At 44.2% G+C, this 24,170-nt stretch overlaps 1 protein-coding gene across 2 annotated transcripts in view; it reads right to left on the minus strand.

Moving 5' to 3' along the window:
• Positions 1-24,170, minus strand: part of NEURL1 (neuralized E3 ubiquitin protein ligase 1) — a 199,770-nt gene that overhangs the window by 31,753 nt on the left and 143,847 nt on the right. For both annotated transcript variants that reach the window (XM_072130798.1, XM_072130799.1), the window contains exon 2: positions 12,322-12,563. In XM_072130798.1, the coding sequence (XP_071986899.1) occupies positions 12,322-12,563 (242 nt within the window). The remainder of the gene's footprint in view (positions 1-12,321; positions 12,564-24,170) is intronic.

Here is a 24,170-nt window from a genome sequence, read left to right on the forward strand (position 1 = left end):
TTTGAGATGGTTCTACTCCTTCATTGGACACAGGCTGTGTTAAATTTAACTGATTGTACTTGATTAAGAAAGGCACATACCTGTCCACATAGGACCTCACAGCTGAATGTCAGAGAACATGAGCATCATGAGGTCTAAGGAACTTCACAAGGAGCTCAGACACAGAATTGTAACAAAGCACACATCTGGCCAAGGTTACAAAAGAATTTATGAAGTTGCATAAATATGCAGCATGTAGGGTTCCTAAAAACACAGTGGCCTCCATAAGATTTAAATAGAAGAAGTTTGGGACAGCCACAACTCTTCCTCGACCTGTCCATCCAGCCAAACTGAGCAATCGTGGGAGAAGAGCCTTGGTGAGAGAGGTAAAAAAAACAACCCCAAGATCAGTGTGGCTAAGCTCCAGAGATGTAGTAGGGACATAGGAGAAAATTCCACAGTCAACCATCACTGCAGCCTCCAGCATTCGCGGCTTTATGGCAGAGTGTGCCGACGGAAGCCTCTCCTCAGAGCAAGATATATGAAAGCTGCATATAGTGTGCAAAATACATGAAGGACTTTAACTTTTTGGTGGTAATTCTAAGCGGTATGTGTGAAAAAAATCAGGCGCTGCTCATCACCTGCAAAATATAATCCCAGCAGAAACACATGGTGGTGGCAGCATCATGCTATGGGGGGGCAGGGACAGCACGGCTGGTTGTAATTGAAGGAAAGATATATCCTGGATGATGACCTCTTCCAGAGTGTTCTATACCTCAGACTGGGCCGCAGATTCACCTTCCAACAAGACTATGAACCTAAGCACACGGCTAAAATAACAAAGCAGAGGCTTCAGGACAACTCTGTGACCATTCCTGACTGGCCCAGCCAGAGCCCAGAGCTAAAACCAATAAAGCTTCTCTGGAGAGACTGGAAAATTGCTTCCACCAACATTCACCATCCAACCTCAGGGAACTGGAGAGGATCAGCAAGGAAGAGGCAGAGGATCCCCAAATCCAGGTGTGAGAAACTTGTGGCATCATTCCCAAGAAGACTCCTGGCCGTACTAGCTCCAAAGCTGCTTCTACTCAATATTAAGAAAAGGATGTGAATACTTATGACCATGTAATATTTCTGTTTTCTGTCAAGTTGGGGTCCATTGTACTTTTATGAGCAAAATAAAAGAACTTTTTGTTCCATTGGAGCCAATTGGTAAGATCAAAAGAGTGAAAAATCTAAAGGGGGTCTGAATACTTTCTGTACCCACTGTGTATATATCTATCATCAATGCTGTAGTTTGGTGATGAATATCCTTCGGGTGCGGTCATACGTTCTGCTTAAATTGCATTTTGAATGCAATTCAACCAACACAGGGAGGGGTTTGTGCCGATCACTTCTGCATTTTTACTGAAACATATTCAAACAGTAACCAGCACCATGTGTTTTGCATTGTTTACATGTGAACACTAGAAAGAGAGTCTTACATTTCTATCAATGATGTCAACACTGAGGTCAGCAGCCATCATTGACATACTCTGACATCCATGGACCAGTGATCAGCTCCAATTGGGCACAAAAACCTTTATTGCCACTAAGGCGCATGGCAGATCCTCTAACTGCAGCAATCTTAAAGGGGAGTTTTTGTCACCTCTATCAACTCCAGCTCTTTGCACCCTTTAACAGTTGCCACAGATTCTGGCACAGTTGGAATTTTTTGAGAACCAAATAATACCTTTTTCTGCCAGGTGGTCAGTCCTGGACTGGATCAGACATCCTGGCACTGCCCACCTAATGGTTGATAAATTGAATATAGCATAGTGGGCGACATAGCTTGAGGTCCCCTTAAAATTCTATTTACATTTCTAAGGTGCGGTATGTCAATAATATAACGTTGTGACGGCTGATAGAAAGGGTCACCCATAGAGATGAGCGAACATGCTCGTCCGAGCTTGATGCTCGGTCGAGCATTAGGGTACTCGAAACTGCTCGTTGCTCGGACGAATACTTCGCCCGCTCGAGAAAATGGCAGCTCCCGCCGTTTTGCTTTTTGGCGGCCAGAAACAGAGCCAATCACAAGCCAGGAGACTCTGCACTCCACCCAGCATGACGTGGTACCCTTACACGTCGATAGCAGTGGTTGGCTGGCCAGATCAGGTGACCCTGGGATAGACTAGCCGCTGCCCGCGCTGCTCGGATCATTCTGTGTCTGGATGCCGCTAGGGAGAGAGCTGCTGCTGGTCAGGGAAAGCGTTAGGGTGTTCTATTAGCTTACTGTTAGGCAGGAGTGATTCTCAAAGAACCCAACAGCCCTTCTTAGGGCTACAATAACGTTCTACTTTTTTTATTTTAATTTGCATCTAGTACCATTTTGTGAGGAATTAGCAGGGGGACTTGCTACCGTTGTGTTTAGCTCTTAGTGGCACACATATCCATAGCAAAGACCGAAGTGGGAAAATTTAGTAGGGGTTGGATTTCAATTAGGCACTAACTCAGTGTCATCTCATCTGGCATAGTAGTGTGCTTTGATACTTGGCTAGAAAATAGCCATAGGAGAATACAAAGAGCTTACTTACGCATACAGTAGCGTTCTATATATTTGATTTCTGGTTGATCTGCTGGTGGCTGTACTTTCTGCAGTGCATGTACTAGCCAATTCTGAGCAATTTGTAGTGAGACTTGCGACCGCTGTGTTCTGCGCTTAGTGACGCACATATCCATAGCAAAGACCGAAGTGGGAAAATTTAGTAGGGGTTGGATTTCAATTAGGCACTAACTCAGTGTCATCTCATCTGACAGTAGTGTGCTTTGATACTTGGCTAGAAAATAGCCATAGGAGAATACAAAGAGCTTACTTACGCATACAGTAGCGTTCTATATATTTGATTTCTGGTTGATCTGCTGGTGGCTGTACTTTCTGCAGTGCATGTACTAGCCAATTCTGAGCAATTTGTAGTGAGACTTGCGACCGCTGTGTTCTGCGCTTAGTGACGCACATATCCATAGCAAAGACCGAAGTGGGAAAATTTAGTAGGGGTTGGATTTCAATTAGGCACTAACTCAGTGTCATCTCATCTGACAGTAGTGTGCTTTGATACTTGGCTAGAAAATAGCCATAGGAGAATACAAAGAGCTTACTTACGCATACAGTAGCGTTCTATATATTTGATTTCTGGTTGATCTGCTGGTGGCTGTACTTTCTGCAGTGCATGTACTAGCCAATTCTGAGCAATTTGTAGTGAGACTTGCGACCGCTGTGTTCTGCGCTTAGTGACGCACATATCCATAGCAAAGACCGAAGTGGGAAAATTTAGTAGGGGTTGGATTTCAATTAGGCACTAACTCAGTGTCATCTCATCTGACAGTAGTGTGCTTTGATACTTGGCTAGAAAATAGCCATAGGAGAATACAAAGAGCTTACTTACGCATACAGTAGCGTTCTATATATTTGATTTCTGGTTGATCTGCTGGTGGCTGTACTTTCTGCAGTGCATGTACTAGCCAATTCTGAGCAATTTGTAGTGAGACTTGCGACCGCTGTGTTCTGCGCTTAGTGACGCACATATCCATAGCAAAGACCGAAGTGGGAAAATTTAGTAGGGGTTGGATTTCAATTAGGCACTAACTCAGTGTCATCTCATCTGACAGTAGTGTGCTTTGATACTTGGCTAGAAAATAGCCATAGGAGAATACAAAGAGCTTACTTACGCATACAGTAGCGTTCTATATATTTGATTTCTGGTTGATCTGCTGGTGGCTGTACTTTCTGCAGTGCATGTACTAGCCAATTCTGAGCAATTTGTAGTGAGACTTGCGACCGCTGTGTTCTGCGCTTAGTGACGCACATATCCATAGCAAAGACCGAAGTGGGAAAATTTAGTAGGGGTTGGATTTCAATTAGGCACTAACTCAGTGTCATCTCATCTGACAGTAGTGTGCTTTGATACTTGGCTAGAAAATAGCCATAGGAGAATACAAAGAGCTTACTTACGCATACAGTAGCGTTCTATATATTTGATTTCTGGTTGATCTGCTGGTGGCTGTACTTTCTGCAGTGCATGTACTAGCCAATTCTGAGCAATTTGTAGTGAGACTTGCGACCGCTGTGTTCTGCGCTTAGTGACGCACATATCCATAGCAAAGACCGAAGTGGGAAAATTTAGTAGGGGTTGGATTTCAATTAGGCACTAACTCAGTGTCATCTCATCTGACAGTAGTGTGCTTTGATACTTGGCTAGAAAATAGCCATAGGAGAATACAAAGAGCTTACTTACGCATACAGTAGCGTTCTATATATTTGATTTCTGGTTGATCTGCTGGTGGCTGTACTTTCTGCAGTGCATGTACTAGCCAATTCTGAGCAATTTGTAGTGAGACTTGCGACCGCTGTGTTCTGCGCTTAGTGACGCACATATCCATAGCAAAGACCGAAGTGGGAAAATTTAGTAGGGGTTGGATTTCAATTAGGCACTAACTCAGTGTCATCTCATCTGACAGTAGTGTGCTTTGATACTTGGCTAGAAAATAGCCATAGGAGAATACAAAGAGCTTACTTACGCATACAGTAGCGTTCTATATATTTGATTTCTGGTTGATCTGCTGGTGGCTGTACTTTCTGCAGTGCATGTACTAGCCAATTCTGAGCAATTTGTAGTGAGACTTGCGACCGCTGTGTTCTGCGCTTAGTGACGCACATATCCATAGCAAAGACCGAAGTGGGAAAATTTAGTAGGGGTTGGATTTCAATTAGGCACTAACTCAGTGTCATCTCATCTGACAGTAGTGTGCTTTGATACTTGGCTAGAAAATAGCCATAGGAGAATACAAAGAGCTTACTTACGCATACAGTAGCGTTCTATATATTTGATTTCTGGTTGATCTGCTGGTGGCTGTACTTTCTGCAGTGCATGTACTAGCCAATTCTGAGCAATTTGTAGTGAGACTTGCGACCGCTGTGTTCTGCGCTTAGTGACGCACATATCCATAGCAAAGACCGAAGTGGGAAAATTTAGTAGGGGTTGGATTTCAATTAGGCACTAACTCAGTGTCATCTCATCTGGCATAGTAGTGTGCTTTGATACTTGGCTAGAAAATAGCCATAGCAATAGGATAGCATTGTTTGGTTTTAAAAATTCAAAAAAAAACAAAAAACACAAAAAAAAAAAAAACACACAAAAAAAAACAAAAAAAAGTAAAAAAAAAAATAAAGTTATAACTCTCATTTTAAAAATGTTTAACCCGAGGGCTAGGGGTAGAGGACGAGGGCGGGGACGTGGGCGTCCAACTACTGCAGGGGTCAGAGGCCGTGGTCCTGGGCGGGGTGAGACACCACCTGCTGATGAGGGAGCAGGGGAACGCCGCAGAGCTACACTCCCTAGGTTCATGTCTGAAGTTACTGGGACTCGTGGTAGAGCACTGTTGAGGCCAGAACAGTGCGAACAGGTGATGTCGTGGATTGCTGACAATGCTTCGAGCAATTTGTCCACCACCAGTCAGTCTTCCACGCAGTCCACCCATGTCACCGAAATCGCCACTCCTCCAGCTCCTGCACCTCAGCCTCCTCCCCCCCAGTCTGCCCCCTCCCAGGAAAATTTGGCATTTGAACCGGCATACTCTGAGGAACTGTTTTCTGGACCCTTCCCACAGTCACAAACCACTTGTCCGGTTGCTGCTGAGCAATTTTCCGATGCCCAGGTTTTCCAACAGTCACAGTCTGTGGGTGATGATGACCTTCTTGACGTAGTGGAAGTGTGTAAAGAGGTGTCCGACGATGAGGAGACACGGTTGTCAGACAGTGGGGAAGTTGTTGTCAGGGCAGGAAGTCCGAGGGGGGAGCAGACTGAGGGATCGGAGGATGATGAGGTGACAGACCCAAGCTGGGTTGAGAGGCCGGGTGAACACAGTGCTTCTGAGACGGAGGAGAGTCCTCGACCAGAACAGGTTGGAAGAGGCAGTGGTGGGGCCAGACGGAGAGGCAGGGCCAGAGCTGGTGCATCAGCGCCAAATGTGTCAACTAGTGAAGCTCCCGTGGCGAGGGCTCCTGCGGCGAGGGCTAGATCTTCAGAAGTCTGGAGGTTCTTTAAGGAAACACCGGATGACCGACGGACTGTGGTGTGCAACATTTGCCAAACCAGGCTCAGCAGGGGTTCCACCACTACTAGCTTAACTACCACCAGTATGCGCAGGCATATGAATGCTAAACACCCCACTCAGTGGCAACAAGCCCGTTCACCTCCGGCCGTGCACACCACTGCTCCTTCCCCTGTGTCAGCTGCTAGTCAGCCCCCTGCCCAGGACCCTGCCACAAAAACCCCATCGTCGCCTCCACGATCCTCCACAGCATCCACCAGCGTTCAGCTCTCCATACCCCAGACGCTGGAGCGGAAACGCAAATATAGTGCAACCCACCCGCACGCCCAAGCCCTTAATGTGCACATCTCCAGATTGCTTAGCCTGGAGATGCTGCCCTATAGGCTAGTAGAGACCGAGGCCTTTCGCAACCTCATGGCGGCGGCCGCCCCTCGGTATTCGGTCCCCAGCCGCCACTACTTTTCCCGATGTGCCGTCCCAGCCCTGCACCAGCACGTGTCAGACAACATCATCCGTGCCCTGACCAACGCCGTTTCTGACAAGGTCCACCTGACCACGGACACGTGGACGAGTGCTGCCGGGCAGGGCCACTATATATCGCTGACGGCACATTGGGTTAACTTGGTGGAGGCTGGGACCGAGCCTGACACTGGGGCTGCTCATATACTGCCGACGCCGAGGATTGCGGGGCCTACCTCGGTCCAGGTGTTTCAGGCCTACTATGCCTCCTCCTCCTCCCACCCCTCCTCCACCTCCTCCTCCGAGCTACCATCCGTGGGCACGGCGCCATCAGTCGGTAGCTCTAGGCACAGCAGCAGTGCCGTCGCTAAGCGACAGCAGGCGGTGCTCAAACTGCTGAGCCTAGGCGACAAAAGGCACACCGCCCAAGAGCTATTACAGGGCATCACGGCGCAGACTGATCTGTGGCTGGCACCGCTGAACCTCAAGCCGGGAATGGTTGTGTGTGACAACGGCCGTAACCTGGTGGCGGCTCTGCAACTCGGCAGACTGACACATGTGCCATGCCTGGCCCATGTGTTAAATCTGATAGTTCAGCGTTTCCTCAAGACATACCCCAATCTGTCTGATTTGCTCACGAAGGTGCGCCGCATCTGTGCGCATTTCAGGAAGTCCAGCCCAGATGCTGCCACTCTCAGGGCAGCGCAGCGCCGCCTCCAACTGCCCGCTCACCGACTGTTGTGCGACGTGCCCACGAGGTGGAATTCAACACTGACCATGTTATCCAGAGTTTACCAGCAGCGCAGAGCGATTGTAGACTGCCAGATGTCAACTTCCACCAGAACTGGTAGTCAGGTCAGTCAGCTTCCTCAAGTCTACAATGAGGAGTGGACGTGGATGTCTGATATCTGTCAGGTGCTGAGTAACTTTGAGGAGTCAACACAGATGGTCAGTGGCGATGCCGCCATCATCAGCCTCACCATCCCGCTGCTTGGCCTGTTGAAAAACTCTCTGGTCAGCATGAAGTCGGAAGCTTTGCGCTCGTCACAAGAGACAGGGGAAGAATATTCCCTTGTTGATAGCCAAAGCACCCTCAGGTCTGTTTCTCAGCGCATATCGGAGGAGGTGGAGGTGGAGGAGGATGAGGAGGAAGAGGAGGAGAATGTTGGTGAGACACAAGAGGGGACCATTGTTGAGTCCTTTACTGTTCAGCGTGTATGGGCAGAAGAAGAGGAGTTGGAGGAGTTGGAGGAGGAGGAAATGGACAGTCAGGCCAGTGAGGGGAGTGAATTCTTACGCGTTGGTACTCTGGCGCATATGGCAGATTTCATGCTAGGCTGCCTATCCCGTGACCCTCGCGTTCAAAGAATTTATTCCAGCACCGATTACTGGGTGTTCACTCTCCTGGACCCACGGTACAAGCAAAATCTTTCCACTCTCATCCCTGCAGAGGAAAGGAGTGTGAGAATGCATGAATACCAGCAGGCCCTGGTGCACAAGCTGAAACAGTATTTCCCTTCTGACAGCGCTAGCGGCAGAGTGCGTAGTTCTGCGGGACAAGTAGCGAGGGAGAGTAGGCGAGCAGGCAGCTTGTCCAGCACTGGCAAGGGTACGCTTTACAAGGCTTTTGCCAGCTTTATGTCACCCCAGCAAGACACTGTCACCTGTCCCCAGTCTCGGCAGAGTAGGGCTGATCTTTACAGAAAGATGGTGAGGGAGTACGTAGCTGACCATACCATCGTCCTAAATGATCACACAGCTCCCTACAACTACTGGGTTTCAAAGCTGGACATGTGGCACGAACTGGCGCTGTACGCCTTGGAGGTTCTTGCCTGCCCTGCCGCTAGCGTCTTGTCCGAGCGGGTTTTCAGTGCAGCTGGTGGCATCATCACCGATAAGCGTACACGCCTGTCGACTGACAGCGCTGACAGGCTGACGCTTATTAAAATGAATAAAGGCTGGATTTCTCAGAATTTCCAATCTCCACCAGGTGAAGGAAGCTCAACCTGAATAATTGATCCACTCCTCCTCCTCCTCATTTTCCTCCTTCTCCTCCTCTTTGTACAGTAAAGCAGAGGAAAATGGCTATTTTTTGACAGGGCCCACTGGCTCTTGCTATAGTACTTCATGCATTTAATTTTTCTGGAGGGCCACCTACCCGGTCCTCTGTTTGAAACAATTTTTGTGAGTGCCACATACAGGCACTCAATCTATTCCATTTTACTGCAGGGCCACCTACCTGCTCCTCTGGTTTGAAACATTTTTGGGACTGCCACATACAGGCACTCAATCTATTCCATTTTACTGCAGGGCCACCTACCTGCTCCTCTGGTTTGAAACATTTTTGGGACTGCCACATACAGGCACTCAATCTATTCCATTTTACTGGAGGGCCACCTACCTGCTCCTCTGGTTTGAAAAATTTTTGGGACTGCCACATACAGGCACTCAATCTATTCCATTTTACTGCAGGGCCACCTACCTGCTCCTCTGGTTTGAAACATTTTTGGGACTGCCACATACAGGCACTCAATCTATTCCATTTTACTGCAGGGCCACCTACCTGCTCCTCTGGTTTGAAACATTTTTGGGACTGCCACATACAGGCACTCAATCTATTCCATTTTACTGCAGGGCCACCTACCTGCTCCTCTGGTTTGAAACATTTTTGGGACTGCCACATACAGGCACTCAATCTATTCCATTTTACTGGAGGGCCACCTACCTGCTCCTCTGGTTTGAAAAATTTTTGGGACTGCCACATACAGGCACTCAATCTATTCCATTTTACTGCAGGGCCACCTACCTGCTCCTCTGGTTTGAAACATTTTTGGGACTGCCACATACAGGCACTCAATCTATTCCATTTTACTGGAGGGCCACCTACCTGCTCCTCTGGTTTGAAAAATGTTTGGGACTGCCACATACAGGCACTATCCAAATTAAATTGTCTCCATAGCAGCCTCCACACGTTGTCTCCATTGCTACCTCCAAAAGTCGTCCATATAGCTGCCTCCATACATCGTCCCTTTATCAAACGAGGTGTGTCAGGCAGAAATTTGGGTTGTTTTCATGGATTACACATCAAAGTTGTTAACTTTGTCGCCACCCTGCTGTGTTATCCACAAAATATACTGGCAAACTTTTACCATTTAGGGATATTATTTCAGCGCTTCTTGCGCATCTGTTTACATTCCCCTCACCCGCCATATCCTAAACTTATAAGAACGCTACTACACTTGATCTTATACAAAAGGTTCTTAGAAGTGCTGTTTGGGGAGTAGCCTAGAGACAGGGGCTTGAATTGGCGAAAGCTCGCCTGGCAGCGGAGCGCCAGCTCCATGCGCATCATGCGCTTCTTGCGCATCTGTTTACATTCCCCTCACCCGCCATATCCCAAACTTATAAGAACGCTACTACACTTAACTTGGTGCAGGCTGGGACCGAGTCTGACCCTGGGGCTGGTCATATACTGCCGACGCAGAGAATTGCGGGGCCTACCTCGGTCCAGGTCTCAAAGGCCTACTATACCTCCTCCCACCCCTCCTCCACCTCCTCCTCCTCCGAATTACCATCCGTGGGCATGGCGCCATCAGTCGGTAGCTCTAGGCACAGCAGCAGTGCCGTCGCTAAGCGACAGCAGGCGGTGCTGAAACTGCTGAGCCTAGGCGATAAAAGGCACACCGCCCAAGAGCTATTACAGGGCATTCCACATCAAAGTTGTTAACTTTGTCGCCACCCTGCTGTGTAATCCACAAAATATACTTGCAAACTTTTACCATTTAGGGATATTATTTCAGCGCTTCTTGCGCATCTGTTTACATTCCCCTCACCCGCCATATCCTAAACTTATAAGAACGCTACTACACTTGATCTTATACAAAAGGTTCTTAGAAGTGCTGTTTGGGGAGTAGCCTAGAGACAGGGGCTTGGATTGGCAAAAGCTCGCCTGGCTGCAGAGCGCCAGCTCCATCCCAAGATCCAACTAACATAGTTGCAGCACCTTTAATCTACTACTAGTTCACTGCCTCCATAATAATAATAATAATAATCTTTATTTATATAGCGCCATCATATTCCGTAGCGCTTTACAAATCATAGGAAACAAATACAAATGTATTGTAACAGAGCACAACATTTGTATGGAACAACAGGAGTGAGGTCCCTGCTCGCCAGAGCTTACGGTTTATGAAGATGATGGGGTAACACGAGGTAAAAGAATATTTAATGGTCAAGCCATTCTTCTTAGGGAATAGAACAAAATATAATAAATGGAATTGCTGTCGCTTGAACCACTCAGCCGTCATCTTATATACCAGGTCCAGGGTGAATGGGACTGCAGAGAAGTCTGGTGCCTGTTGGTTGCTGGATAACAGATGGGAGGACGACACAGGACGGGTTAGTAGAAGAGTTAAAACTTCATGCAGTTAATGAGTGTTATAGGCTTGCCTAAAGAAATGGGTTTTAAGAGCACGTTTGAAACTTTGGAGGTTAGGTATTAGTCTGATAGTCCAGGGCAGAGCATTCCATAGAATTGGTGCAGCTCTAGAGAAGTCTTGGAGACGCGAGTGGGAGGTCCGCACTAGGGTAGAGGTTAATCTAAGATCACTGGCGGATCTAAGAGCACGGGTTGGGCGATAGACTGAGATAAGAGAGGAGAGGTAGGGGGGTGCAGCATTATACAGAGCTTTATGGATGAGGGTTATTATTATTTTAAACTGTATTCGAAAGGAGACTGGCAGCCAGTGCAGCGACTGGCATGAACTGTAAGCATACATGGTCCCCTTATCAAACGAGCTGTGTCAGGCAGAATTTTGGGTTGTTTTCATGGCTTCCATGTTAACTTTGTCGCCACCCTGCTGTGTAATCCACAAAATATACTGGCAAACTTTTATCATGTACCGATATTATTTGAGCGCTTCTTGCTCACCTCCTTTGGTTCCTCTCTGACACCCATTGGTTTGAAGCCTGAGTCCAATTAGGGTATGTCGCCATGCCACTCTCTAGCCTGCTGCCGCTGCCTCTGCCTCTGCATGCCGTCCCCTATAGTGTCAGGGTCAATTATTGGATGTTTTACATGCTATCTAGCTTCATTCTGTCACTCTGTCATGGCCATGCTGTTGCCCATAATTTCGGCATAATGGTGCGATTAAGCAGCCTCAGAGGCATCCATGCATGCTGCCCCTGCTGTTTCCTGTCCATTTCCGTGGTGTTTCCATCCTTTTCTGAGGTTTCCAGGTGTTTGGCCAAGCTTCCCTGTGCAGAGCCTTGGTCCCCTTGAAAAATGCTCGAGTCTCCCATTGACTTCAATGGGGTTCGTTATTCGAGACGAGCACTCGAGCATCGGGAAAAGTTCGTCTCGAATAACGAGTACCCGAGCATTTTAGTGTTCGCTCATCTCTAGTCACCCACACTCCATCTGTGCTTGTACATTTCCTAAAAGTTGTATTGGAAACGCAGCGGCAGGAATTCCACTTCATTCCTTCATTTCTGCTCGGTCATTCTAATTCGAGCCGCATGTTCTTTCTCAATAGAGCGGGTTGTTGAGTCTGCACTTTTATGTTGTGAAACCTCTCTTAAGCCTGATTCATGTGTTTTACTAGGCTTCTAGAGGAATAGAGGTTCAATGAGCGCTGCCTGCTTCCAAAACTACACATTACCAGCAGCTATATAGCAAATACCTCCTCATTGGTCCTAAATAACAAAATACTGGACCCAGGAACAGCTTAATGGGGCGAGATGTACTATACAAAGTTACATACACCAGAATAGTATCAATGAAGATAAGGGACTTACCTTAAGCCGAACTTGTTCATGGATGACTATTGGTCTGTTGCTGAAGGTGATGGCATTGCAGAAACTAGCCTGCCTCTTTACTGCTTTTTGTGTGGTGTCCATCATGATCTGGGATCCCTTGGCATGAGGATGGAAAAGGAGAGGACTGATTACTAATCCCCCACATTGTGGCATGGGCATGCAGTGCTTCTGCTTGTGATGACATCGATGAGAGGAGGCTGGAAGTGTCCCACCTATAGAATCTGAAAAAAAAGTGTGTATTAGAAATACGTTCTCTTTTAAGTTTGTTAGTAGTTAATGATATAGTTCTGTCATCACGTTCTACCCCATTAAACTACTATCCATGACAGGTAGGGTATGAAATATAAAATAGTCAAATTTGTCTGAGAGGAGACAAGTTTAGAGGCTGTAGGGTGGAGTGTCACTTCGAACAACCATACCTTCTGTTCTATTATACCTACAAACATGGTGGCATATTAAAAATAAGAATCATCTTTAAAGGGGTTATCCGGGTTTTAAAAAATTTTTATGGCCGGGCTGGGGAGGGCTATTTAAACATAATAAACATGTACTTAACTCCTCCGGTGCTGCCGATGTCCCGCGCTGCGGCCCGTCTTCTCCGTGCGCCAGTTTCAGTACAAGGGCGCACAGGGAGCTTCCGGCCGGCCGGAAGCTCCCATGTGCACCATCTCCCAGCGCTTACAACGCTGAGAGATAGGGACGGATGGGAGGAGCCATCCACTCACCCTGAGCTGGTGCCCGGTATTTCCATCTGAAACCTGCCACTTCAAGTGGTAGGTTTCCTTTAAAGCAGTGTTTAATCATGGCCTCACTACAGTGAACCAGTGTTTGTGTTGTAGACCCTATGTTAAGGTCTTGTTTTTAATTTGAAAAATTTCAATTAAAACTGTTTAAATATAAAATAAAAGAAATTATGGACACACCACGATCCAATAGTTCTCTGGTGGCTCAATCTAAGGTTATGTTAATATCTATTTTTTAGCCTTCTGGTGTAAGGATACATTGGGCAGATTCCTGATGCATCCCTATAATGGAGGGCTAGGACGTATTCTACTGTATGCTCATACAGTGCGTTGCAGTGTTTTAAACACCTTGAAAGCAGGAGGATGATGTTCAGGGGATTCCCACAGTGATGGCACTGTCTTTGTAAGTCCATTTTACTGGAGAAAATCCAAGTAAGTATGCTCAGAAGAGTCTGGGGATGGATGCAATACAGTTGCATCCGCACCCCCATCAGCTAATTAAGGCCTCCACTGAGCATATACGTCATTCTGCAGTAGGAAGCAGAACGGAAAAACTTAGTTTGCTGTGATTTTACATGTAGTATGTCCTGTTGGATGCAAAGCATACTGAGCATCTGTTTCCGCCTGCCAGTATACTTTCTAAATACATTCACCATATACGCAAAGAGGTTTTCTGGTATATAGCTGGATGTATCCAATACATGTGATGTGAATGTAGCCTAACCCTGCACAATATATATATATATATATATATATATATATATATATATATATGCATTGACATATGCTGCAGAAATTTTACATTTACCTATTATGTTTTCATACAATAGTGATTGGAATCAGTGAAATGAAATACGATGTGTGACATTTCTCAGTAAATGTATACAGCAGAGGAGCACTGGATGAGGTTAAAGCATCCTTTATTCCATGTACTTTATATACATGTGATTGGTACTAAACTACTACTTCTAAACATCTGTGTATTCAATATGTAACATACAGTACAAGATAAATGGCAAAAACCTCATCACTCAATAATGTTGCAGGCATAAAGTGGGCACAGAGTAAAAGCTCTAAATCACTCTAAATTGACTCTGCACCCGGCAATAACGCTCCCACTGTGAGTAGAATAAGTTGTCAGGCAGCACGTCGTGCTCACATCTTTCCTCCAGATGGAATAGTTATTGAGCCACATGTATCCAGGGAGGGAAAACAGAACCTTTTGTAGGTTAAAGGGAACATCATATAGAATCAGCACAGTGTCTTATCTAACAGGAGGATACATGGAAGTCCTATAAACCCCAAGACTGGTTACAAGGAACATTTAGAATATCAATTTACATTGAATGTTTTAATTGTTCATATGGATAAATGAGATGATACAATATACACTCACCGGCCACTTTATTAGGTACACCAGGCATACCAGTAACGGGTTAGACCCCCTTTTGCCTTCAGAACTGCCTCAATTCTTCGTGGCATAGATTCAACAAGGTGCTGGAACCATTCCTCAGAGATTTTGGTCCATATTGACATGATGGCATCACACAGTTGCCGCAGATTTGTCGGCTGCACATCCATGATGCGATTCTCCCGTTCCACCACATCCCAAAAATGCTCTATTGAATTGAGATCTGGTGACTGTGGAGGCCATTTGAGTACAGTGAACTCATTGTCATGTTCAAGAAACCAGTCTGAGATGATTCCAGCTTTATGACATGGCGCATTATCCTGCTGAAAGTAGCCATCAGATGTTACAGGGTACATTGTGGTCATAAAGGGATGGACATGGTCAGCAACAATACTCAGGTAGGCTGTGGCATTGCAACGATGCTCAATTGGTACCAAGGGGCCCAAAGAGTGCCAAGAAAATATTCCCCACACCATGACACCACCACCACCAGCCTGAACCGTTGATACAAGGCAGGATGGATCCATGCTTTCATGTTGGTGACGCCAAATTCTGACCCTACCATCCGAATGTCGCAGCAGAAATCGAGACTCATCAGACCAGGCAATCTTCTACTGTCCAATTTCGATGAGCTTGTGCAAATTGTAGCCTCAGTTTCCTGTTCTTAGCTGAAAGGAGTGGCACCCGGTGTGGTCTTCTGCTGCTGTAGCTCATCTGCCTCAAAGTTCGACGTACTGTGCGTTCAGAGATGCTCTTCTGCCTACCTTGGTTGTAACGGGTGGCGATTTGAGTCACTGTTGCCTTTCTATCAGCTCGAACCAGTCTCCCCATTCTCCTCTGACCTCTGGCATCAACAAGGCATTTCTGCCCACAGAACTGCCGCTCACTGGATGTTTTTTCTTTTTTGGACCATTCTCTGTAAACCCTAGAGATGGTTGTGCGTGAAAATCCCAGTAGATCAGAAGTTTCTGAAATACTCAGACCAGCCCTTCTGGCACCAACAACCATGCCACGTTCAAAGGCACTCAAATCACCTTTCTGCCCCATACTGATGCTCGGTTTGAACTGCAGGAGATTGTCTTGACCATGTCTACATGCCTAAATGCACTGAGTTGCCGCCATGTGATTGGCTGATTACAAATTAATTGTTAACGAGCAGTTGGACAGGTGTACCTAATAAAGTGGCCGGTGAGTGTATGTTTACCATGGAAACAATTACAAAATGGTACATTAAGTGATACACAAAAAATGGTTCAGACTTACTAGATAAGAACTATTAAAGTGACAGACTATGCAGCCACTATGGGGCCTGTGCTGGAAAAACTCTATCAATTTGGCCTTTTGAAACCAACAATTAATGTTTTGCCCATTACTTTACAAGAAATTACATCCCACCACCTATTGATCACCATTAATAGCTCTACATCCCTGCCAGTTCCAAATGTTTGCTTGGAGTCATCTTTGACTCAGCCTTATACTTTAAGTTATACACTCGGGCTACAACCTGCAGCCTCCATCTCAAGAACATCTCTTGCATCTGATAATTCCACAACCCTAAAAGTCTACAAAATTGCTCTCATCCTCTCCCAATTGGACTACTGCAACAATCTTCTCTGTGGTCTCCCAGCTAACTCTCTAATGCCCCTCCAGTATATCCTTAAAGGGGTATTTCAGGAATCAGCATAATTCATATACAAATGGGTGCTTGAAATATAAGCTAATATGTAATTAGTTGTTATTTAAAATTTTGCTCCTCTTAGCAGAAAAATGCTGTTGACATAGACTGTAATGCAGACTTAAAATGCTCCTGGCCCTTTAATCAGTACGTTAAATTTCCTCCGCGTGGTCCGTTGCAGAGCATACACAGGACAAAAGATGTCCACTGGTCACATGTCCACATCACATGTCCTGCACCTGCCTGGGCAGGTCATATGATCACCACTACTTTTGGCTGTAGTCAGTTGGTTGCAGTGCATCCAGTATGGCCAGTGTTTTGGTGATGGCAGTTACTATGGTAACAGAGCAAGAAAACCTGTTACATCATCACTGGGAGCAGAACACAAGAGGGAGGAGGAGGAGTTACTGAGAACTTGGGACTTGTAGTTTCCAGTGGCAGCCATCTTGGTGTTAACTCACCATACTTTAGAGAGGCCATAACATTTTGTGAATCATAAAATCAAACTATTTCAGCTCCATTTTGTGACTAATGACATTGAGCTTTGTAACATTCATTTATTTATAGCATCATGGGTTTTTGTTTCAGACGTTCATATTCCCAGAATACCCCTTTAACTCTGTTGCCTGCCTCTTTTATCAGTCTCCTAGCTTCTGCTCTCCGAAAGTCTTTCCACTGGTTTTCCTCCCATTTTCAGACTTACAAAGCCCTATACAACCTGCCCCAGACCATATATCTCTGAGCTAATCAGCCAATATCATCCCGCATGTAATCTGCATTCCTCATAAGACTTTCTACTCTGCTTTCCTTCGATACATTCTTCTCTAAACCTACTCAAAGACTTCTCCCATGCATCTACCATACTCTGAAACTCTCTACCAAAACATGCAAGACACCTTCTAAGCCTGACTATGCCTCTAACACACTGTAACCCCACTGCTCTGCTCCCTCGCCTATTGTCTCCATCTAACCTCCCAAATAGATTGTGAGCCCTCATGGTCAGGGCCCTCTTTTGACATGGACCAGTTCAGTCTAGTTTTTATAGTCTTTTGTTCTTATTTGTTCTCATTAAGCAATGCATGTGAACCCCTCATCGATTGTACATCACCATGGCATCAATACTGCTTTATGATGAATATAAATGATGATAATTATTAGCCAAAGAAGCCGTCCAACATTTTACAGAAAAAAATAGCGGACTGGAAGTTGTCGGAACTGCTTCAAAAAGTTAAAGTACCTGGTGACCTCCTTTCCAATCGATGTAATATGCATTGTGTACTTATTGTAAGGCGGAGAGTTGCTTAGAGACACAATGGAGAGATGAAAGCAATAGATTGGCATAGCAACGGACCCACTGGAAACCACTGTGAAACACTGGTAGCCAGTCACACAGCTGAGAATTTACCATGTGTTTGTATATAATAAGATCATCTGTGATACAAGGCAGGAGCTTTCTGGAATGATATATATTATAGTCAGGATCCTGGATCATCTTCGTTTTCCATTTTATATGTCGGAACAGAGGAAGCCCCAGACTACAGATCTTCCCGCACCCCAATCCCTAATAAAAATGCAAGTCATACAGACTGTAGAAAAAAATGGAAAATTAATCTCCTGTGCTGTACTTTCTGAAAGAATGACAGGAAGATGCCTTCTCTTCCTCCAAATATGTTCTGTCCAGGATTCCCCATCCGCACGCTCTTTACTGTGTAAATATTTCCTACACGAGTTTCTCATCTCCTCGTCTGCCTTCTTTAGCCAAACATTCTGCCATTTATATCTATAGACATGTGACAGGGCTCTGCCTGTCTTATTTAGCTCCAGTTATTCCCAAAAGCAATGGAATATATATAAAATTACTTGTTATAATACTGCAGATGAAGACATAGCTGATTGTGCACACTTACTATGCTAGCGACACACCATAACACATAAGACATCAGTCAGCGTCATCTCAGACCCCTCCCGGGCCATCCTCTTAGAGCCAGCTCTATAAATTGGGATGGGATGTCCTGACAAGTGCTAGCCCCAAACATTTATGATTTATAAACATAGAAAACTCATGCAACTAATGGAGAAGACCATTTCTTGTGTCCATGATGTGAATAGCTTACTAGCTTTCACTGGTAATTGAGGTCTTCCCGTGCATCCCTTGTTACATCATTACACGGCAAAGTGTAAGTAATGAAAAAGGTGAAAAATTATCAAACAAGTTGATCAGAATAAAGAAATGGCTTTCAGCAATGTATATGTGGGATTTTAATAAATCTTATTCACTACAAAAATACTGTATTACACTACAGATCTACTGCATGGAAATTCCACATAACTGAAATCCCTGCCAAAGAGGCTCTGCCCAGGGGTGTAACTGCAGTGGTAGCAGCCATAACAGACACTATGGGGCCCGCACTAAAGAATAAAGGATTTGCACCATTGTACAGCATAATATGTATATGATATGCTGTATTACACTAATATATGCTGTATATGTGACGTGTACATGCTGTATATACTGTGTGTGTATGTGCGATTTGTATATGCCCCTTGCATGTGTGTACAAGTGTGTGTGTATATATATATATATATATATATATATATATATATATATATGAACATTTTAAAGTGGGAAGGGGGCCCCATTCAGCAGTCTGCTATGGGGCCCTGCCTCTCTTAGTTACGCCCCTGGCTCTGCCCTAAGAGCCATTTGTCAAATTTCTTCAGAAAGTCCTATAAAGATGAAACATCCCAAATTGGAATAAAATCTTAAACTGGGCATCTTTGTTTGTATGCTTCTTCCCATCTTTTTTCTTCCTATGGTTATGTGAAAAAATGACACATGAACAGCGTCTCCTACAACTTAGGCCATTTACACATGAGCAAGTTTGATGCATCCAACTCAAAGGGAACCTGTCAGCTGAAATTGACCTAATAAACCACTACCAGTATGTTGTCAGACAGCTGAACACCTTCCAGATCCAGTGTTTCTTTCATGACCCTGTGTGGTGGAATCATCCAGAAAATCTACTTTGAACTGAGATGTAAATTGTTTGTATTAAGTCAAGGAGGCAGAGATTTTAACAATGAAGTCAAGCGCTCTCTTTCTCAGAAATCCCCCTTCACTGTAATTGATGGTCCTGCATCCAGAGACATCACTAACCAGATCTCCTGAAGTCCAATGCATGAATTCAACCACACAGTAGGAGGCGTTCAGAGCTCCCCACCTTGACACCAGTGTTAAAATCTCCGCCTCCTTGACTTTATATAACCAATTTACATCTCACTTCAAAGTTGATCTCTGGATGATGCCACCTCCAAGATCCATGAAAGAGACAAAATATAAAAGGTGTCCGGTGCTTGACAATATACTGGAATTGGTTTAATAGGCCAATTGCAGATGACAGGTTCCCTTCAAATAAAACTTGCAGCATGTGCTCAAATGCTGAACACCCCTAACTGAGCTGACATGTTGTTCCCACTGGACCTTCCAGCAAGCACACGCTACAGAACAAAAGGGATGAGGGCCCTGCTCACAAGAGCTTACAATCTATGAGTAGAAATAGTCATTTGTAATACTGAGCTGAGGAGTAATAGAGTAACAGCACATTCTGGAACCCGGAATCCATTATTTACCAGCAGATTTCTCTGGAGGAGTGATATGAAAACACATACGTACTAACAATAGCATCATAAATGAAAATATGAGGATGTTTGTGGATCTATTGTCCGTACATGAGCAGTCATGTGACTGGTCACTAGGGCTGCACATCTACAATAGGTCTGTTATGTACATAACATATACATAACAAACAATAGTAGCTTACACGTAGAACTTTGTACAATATAGATCACGATACTTGTTTTATAAACAGCATCGGAAGCGTCTGCGTGCAGCCGATCGCCCGGGTTTCCGTATTTCTCTAGGCTCCTTCTGTTGACATCCTTGTCTTGTTTATAGATGCAAACTTCATATAAATATCACATGCTGCAAATAACCCGATGCGCCGTCATGTCACTTCCCCAGAACAAATAAGGGAAGTAATGATATCACAAGAAAATATCCCTAAATCATGTCACTGGTGGGTTTAGGCCAATGCTGGTTTTATGGTCACTGTATTTTAGCTGTATGACAGATCCAGAGAGCAGCCTGACTTTCTCAGAAGATAATACACTTTACTTGTGTAATGAGGAGAAGGACAGAGTCACAGGCAAATAAATGGATTTAATAAGAAGGGCCAACGTGAGATAGTGCAGATAGACCACTTTGGCAGCGATGGTGAGGGGTACACATTCTGCTGTGACAAAGCACCCAATGCACCTCGTAAATGTCTCATCCGGTCTATGCTTACACTTATGGATGTATTATTTCCATTTGTACTTCTAATATTGTTAATATTACATTTTCCATAGATTTTGTCTGATATTAAGTTACCAGTTCCTCCATTATCTGGAGATCCCTGGCGTCATCTTCTGAATTACTTTGTTTGTTAAACAAAATTCTGGGAGGAATGTGATGTTAGGATGTGGTAGCTAAAACTAGTGGGACCCCTATATTAGAAGTTTTCTATAGGGTTCATTCTCTTTGGGCCAATGGTTTTCTAAGTAATCACAAAGATAGGGGGTTAAGTGTCTAAATGCTGGGAACCCAAACCATCCGAGAACAGGGACCCCAATTTATGGAGAAATGGTACATAATATTGATTGGTGGTCCATTTACATAGTTGACTTCCTGAACAACTATGAGGCACTTTAAAACTAGGGGAAAAACTTATAACCATATTCCAATAACTTATATTTGAGGGCCTGGTGTAGAGTTTGTACTGGGGACCAGCATCCTGTATAAAGATACAGATCAGCGTAATAAGTCACTGGGAAGGAATGTCAACACTCATCTTTCAACTGGTAGAATAACCAGGAAAACATGACTACTGCACTGCTAAGAAAATATCAAAGTAATGGATTTATTCAAAGGAAAAATCTAAATCTAGAAATTTGGTACATGTGATCTTCCCCCAACAAGAACAAGTTCCCCCTACGGAATGGAGTGGTGGGTGTAGACCCTAGACCAGTGGTGGCAAACCTATGGCACGGGTGCCAAAGGCAGAACTCAGAACCCTTTATGTGGGCACCAGGGCCATTGCCCCAGCACACCCAACAGGACTCAAAGAATCTTACTGTAGTTCCAAGCAACTTAAAATATTCTGCTTTCAGTCATATATTAAAGTGACACTTATTTCGCTACTTGGGACTGTAAGAAGAGAGAGAATGAATAGACAGGGACAAATTTTCTTTGGAGGAGCTCCTGCTGGCCCCACAATTCACTGTATACAGAGGGACACTGGAAAGAAGCTAAAATGATGCAAATTTTCCATCTTGTCCTCAGTAGGCCAATATGATCGAAAGTTGTTGAAGAGGGAGCAATAAGTTACTGCTTTCATTTTTGGTTGGCACCTCGCGATAAATAAGGGGGGGTTTGGGTTGGAGTTTGGGCACTCGGCCGGTAAAAGGTTCGCCAGTTCAAGTTATTCTTCATTAAATTTACTATAGCCATAAAGCCTAAAGTTCTATAGATCTATGATCCTGATAAAAACGGTCGAGACCCAGTTACAATATATCTTTCTAAATGGGCCTATAGAAAGACTGCTAGTCTCCATAATAGACATGTCAGGAGGTCAGGATTAGGTTTGTTCTGTAAATCTAATATTCTTTTTAGTATTTAAAGGTCTTTTAAGACATTCTATAGACTGCAATAAAAAGTAACAAAAACACTTAAAGCTATAGACTAAATGGGAAAGATGTTTGGTCCTCATTATGACTCCTTATCAAAGGATACAATATTACAACCACCATAAAATGATCATTCCTTAACCGTCATTAACCTTGACAGAAATACAAGCTAGAAATGTAATGCTTGAATCTTTTTGTCTGAGCAAGTCTGAAATCCAATATGTATTCTGCAGTAATGAACTCCTGACTATGTGGCCACCGACATTACAGACTTTATGTGAATAGCGGTTCTGTGTTCCCCTATTATCACTCTTTTAACCTAAGGCTCATCCTTCCATCACATCTCGTGAGCTTTCTATATTGACCTTGACAACTTTTTGAAAAGCCGGTGCTACTAAGAAAGCGGAGCCTTCCATGGGCCTACAAATCCATAATAGTTTTTTAATACAAACTGCCATTATTTATGTTTTATTGGAGTAGATTTGATTTTTGACAAGGAGATACTCCTTATGCAGCCCTTCATACATCCTCAATGGCACTGTGACAACTTACAGTTAGAAGTGGGATTTACAAATCCAGCTCCTAATCCCGACTGTAACCTTAACAGTAGATATCTACGGTTATGTAGCACCTAGAAACACAATCCTGATGTGATATTGACATGGAGATTCTCCTTGTAAAAGTTACATCAGAACTGTGTTTCTAGCTGAAGGGAAATAGAGCTGAAAAGAAGTACAGGCAGTCCCCAGGTTACGTACAAGATAGGGTCTGTAGGTTTGTTCTTAAGTCGAGTTTGTATGTAAGTCGGAACTGTATACTTTATTATTGTTACCCCAGTCAAACTTTTTTTGGTCTCTGTGACAATTGGATTTTAAAAATGTTGGGTTGTCATAAGAACCAGGAGTAACAATAAATCCTAATTACAGGCACCATTGATAACTGTTACAGCTGCTTATTGTAGCCTAGGACTAAAGTACAGCAAATTACCAAAATCCAGAGGTCCGTTTGTAACTTGGGGTCGTATGTAAGTCAGGTGTTCTTAAGTAGGGACCGTCTGTACATGCACTTACTGCGCCTGTAGCCTGGGAAGGGTGACGGATTGACCCATACATATTACAGTAATAACATATTCTGGTAAAGGTTTTTAAATTTTACTGCCTATTAAATTTAGAAAATACAAAAAAAGACATTTTTAACATTTTAGTCATTTGTCTAGAAACTTATAGCAAAAATAAAACTATCCTATCAAGCAGGGTCGGCTTCAGGTTTCAGTAGGCCCCTGGGCGACAGAGCCTCAGTGGGCCCCCTTGCAGTGAACACAAGTGGTAAGTTGCTATCAAGATGAATGGCTAACCTATAGAAAAAGTCAAGTTATGCAGGGTATCTCTACATTATACTGTATCTTGATGTACTTTACATGTCCTTAGCAGATTTGTCAATGCAGACTAATGGCAATAGGGTAAAATCAATATAGAGAAATAGTGAAAACTCAGTCACTTAGATAAAAGCATAATTTACAGCCGCTAGTACCCAAGGGACATGCTATAGATTGAATATAATGTGCTAAAGCATATAAGCAAGAACATAGACTGAGCATAATTCACTAGGACAAACCAGAGGGCTTTCAAAGAGAGTTAAACATACAGCAACCACAGAGTTACAAGTCATAATTTATAGTTCCTTTAAACAGCCTCCGAAAAACACTGTCATCCATCTGGCTTAAAAGGATTCTCCATATGGAATCCACTGCCTTTATACAGTACATCCTATCTTAAGCATTTTGAGAATAGTGGCTCTCCTATTAGTAACTTATCCGTAGCCCTTTAAATAGTCATGTAAGGCAGAAGCAACAAGGATACAAGAAGAAATAGAACAGATATTTAAACATTGAAGGGATCAGCCTAATATTAGAAGAGTCCGTCGCATATCAGATCTTTCAGGTTATCAATATTCTCATTACAGAAATTCCAATATTTTCCTGTTTTTCACTACTACTGCAGTTTACTCTCTGCTCATAGGATGATTGACAGATGCCTTCTATACTGTACCCAGAGCCTTGATCATAAATGACTGGGGACTGTGATAGACGTCCAACCATCCAGACCCCCATCACAGGAGAACATGTCTTGTAAGCTGCTTGAAGAGAGCCGCTGGGGAGTGTTTGGCTACTGTATACCGGTACATTTGCATGAACCCTCATTCAAGTGATTATTGGGCACAAGAAACCCTTTTATCAAAAATATCTGGATGCCACTTTACTGTTACTGTAAAATAT

This window comes from Engystomops pustulosus, chromosome 11 (assembly GCF_040894005.1).
Source record: "Engystomops pustulosus chromosome 11, aEngPut4.maternal, whole genome shotgun sequence".
Classification (NCBI taxonomy): domain Eukaryota; kingdom Metazoa; phylum Chordata; class Amphibia; order Anura; family Leptodactylidae; genus Engystomops; species Engystomops pustulosus.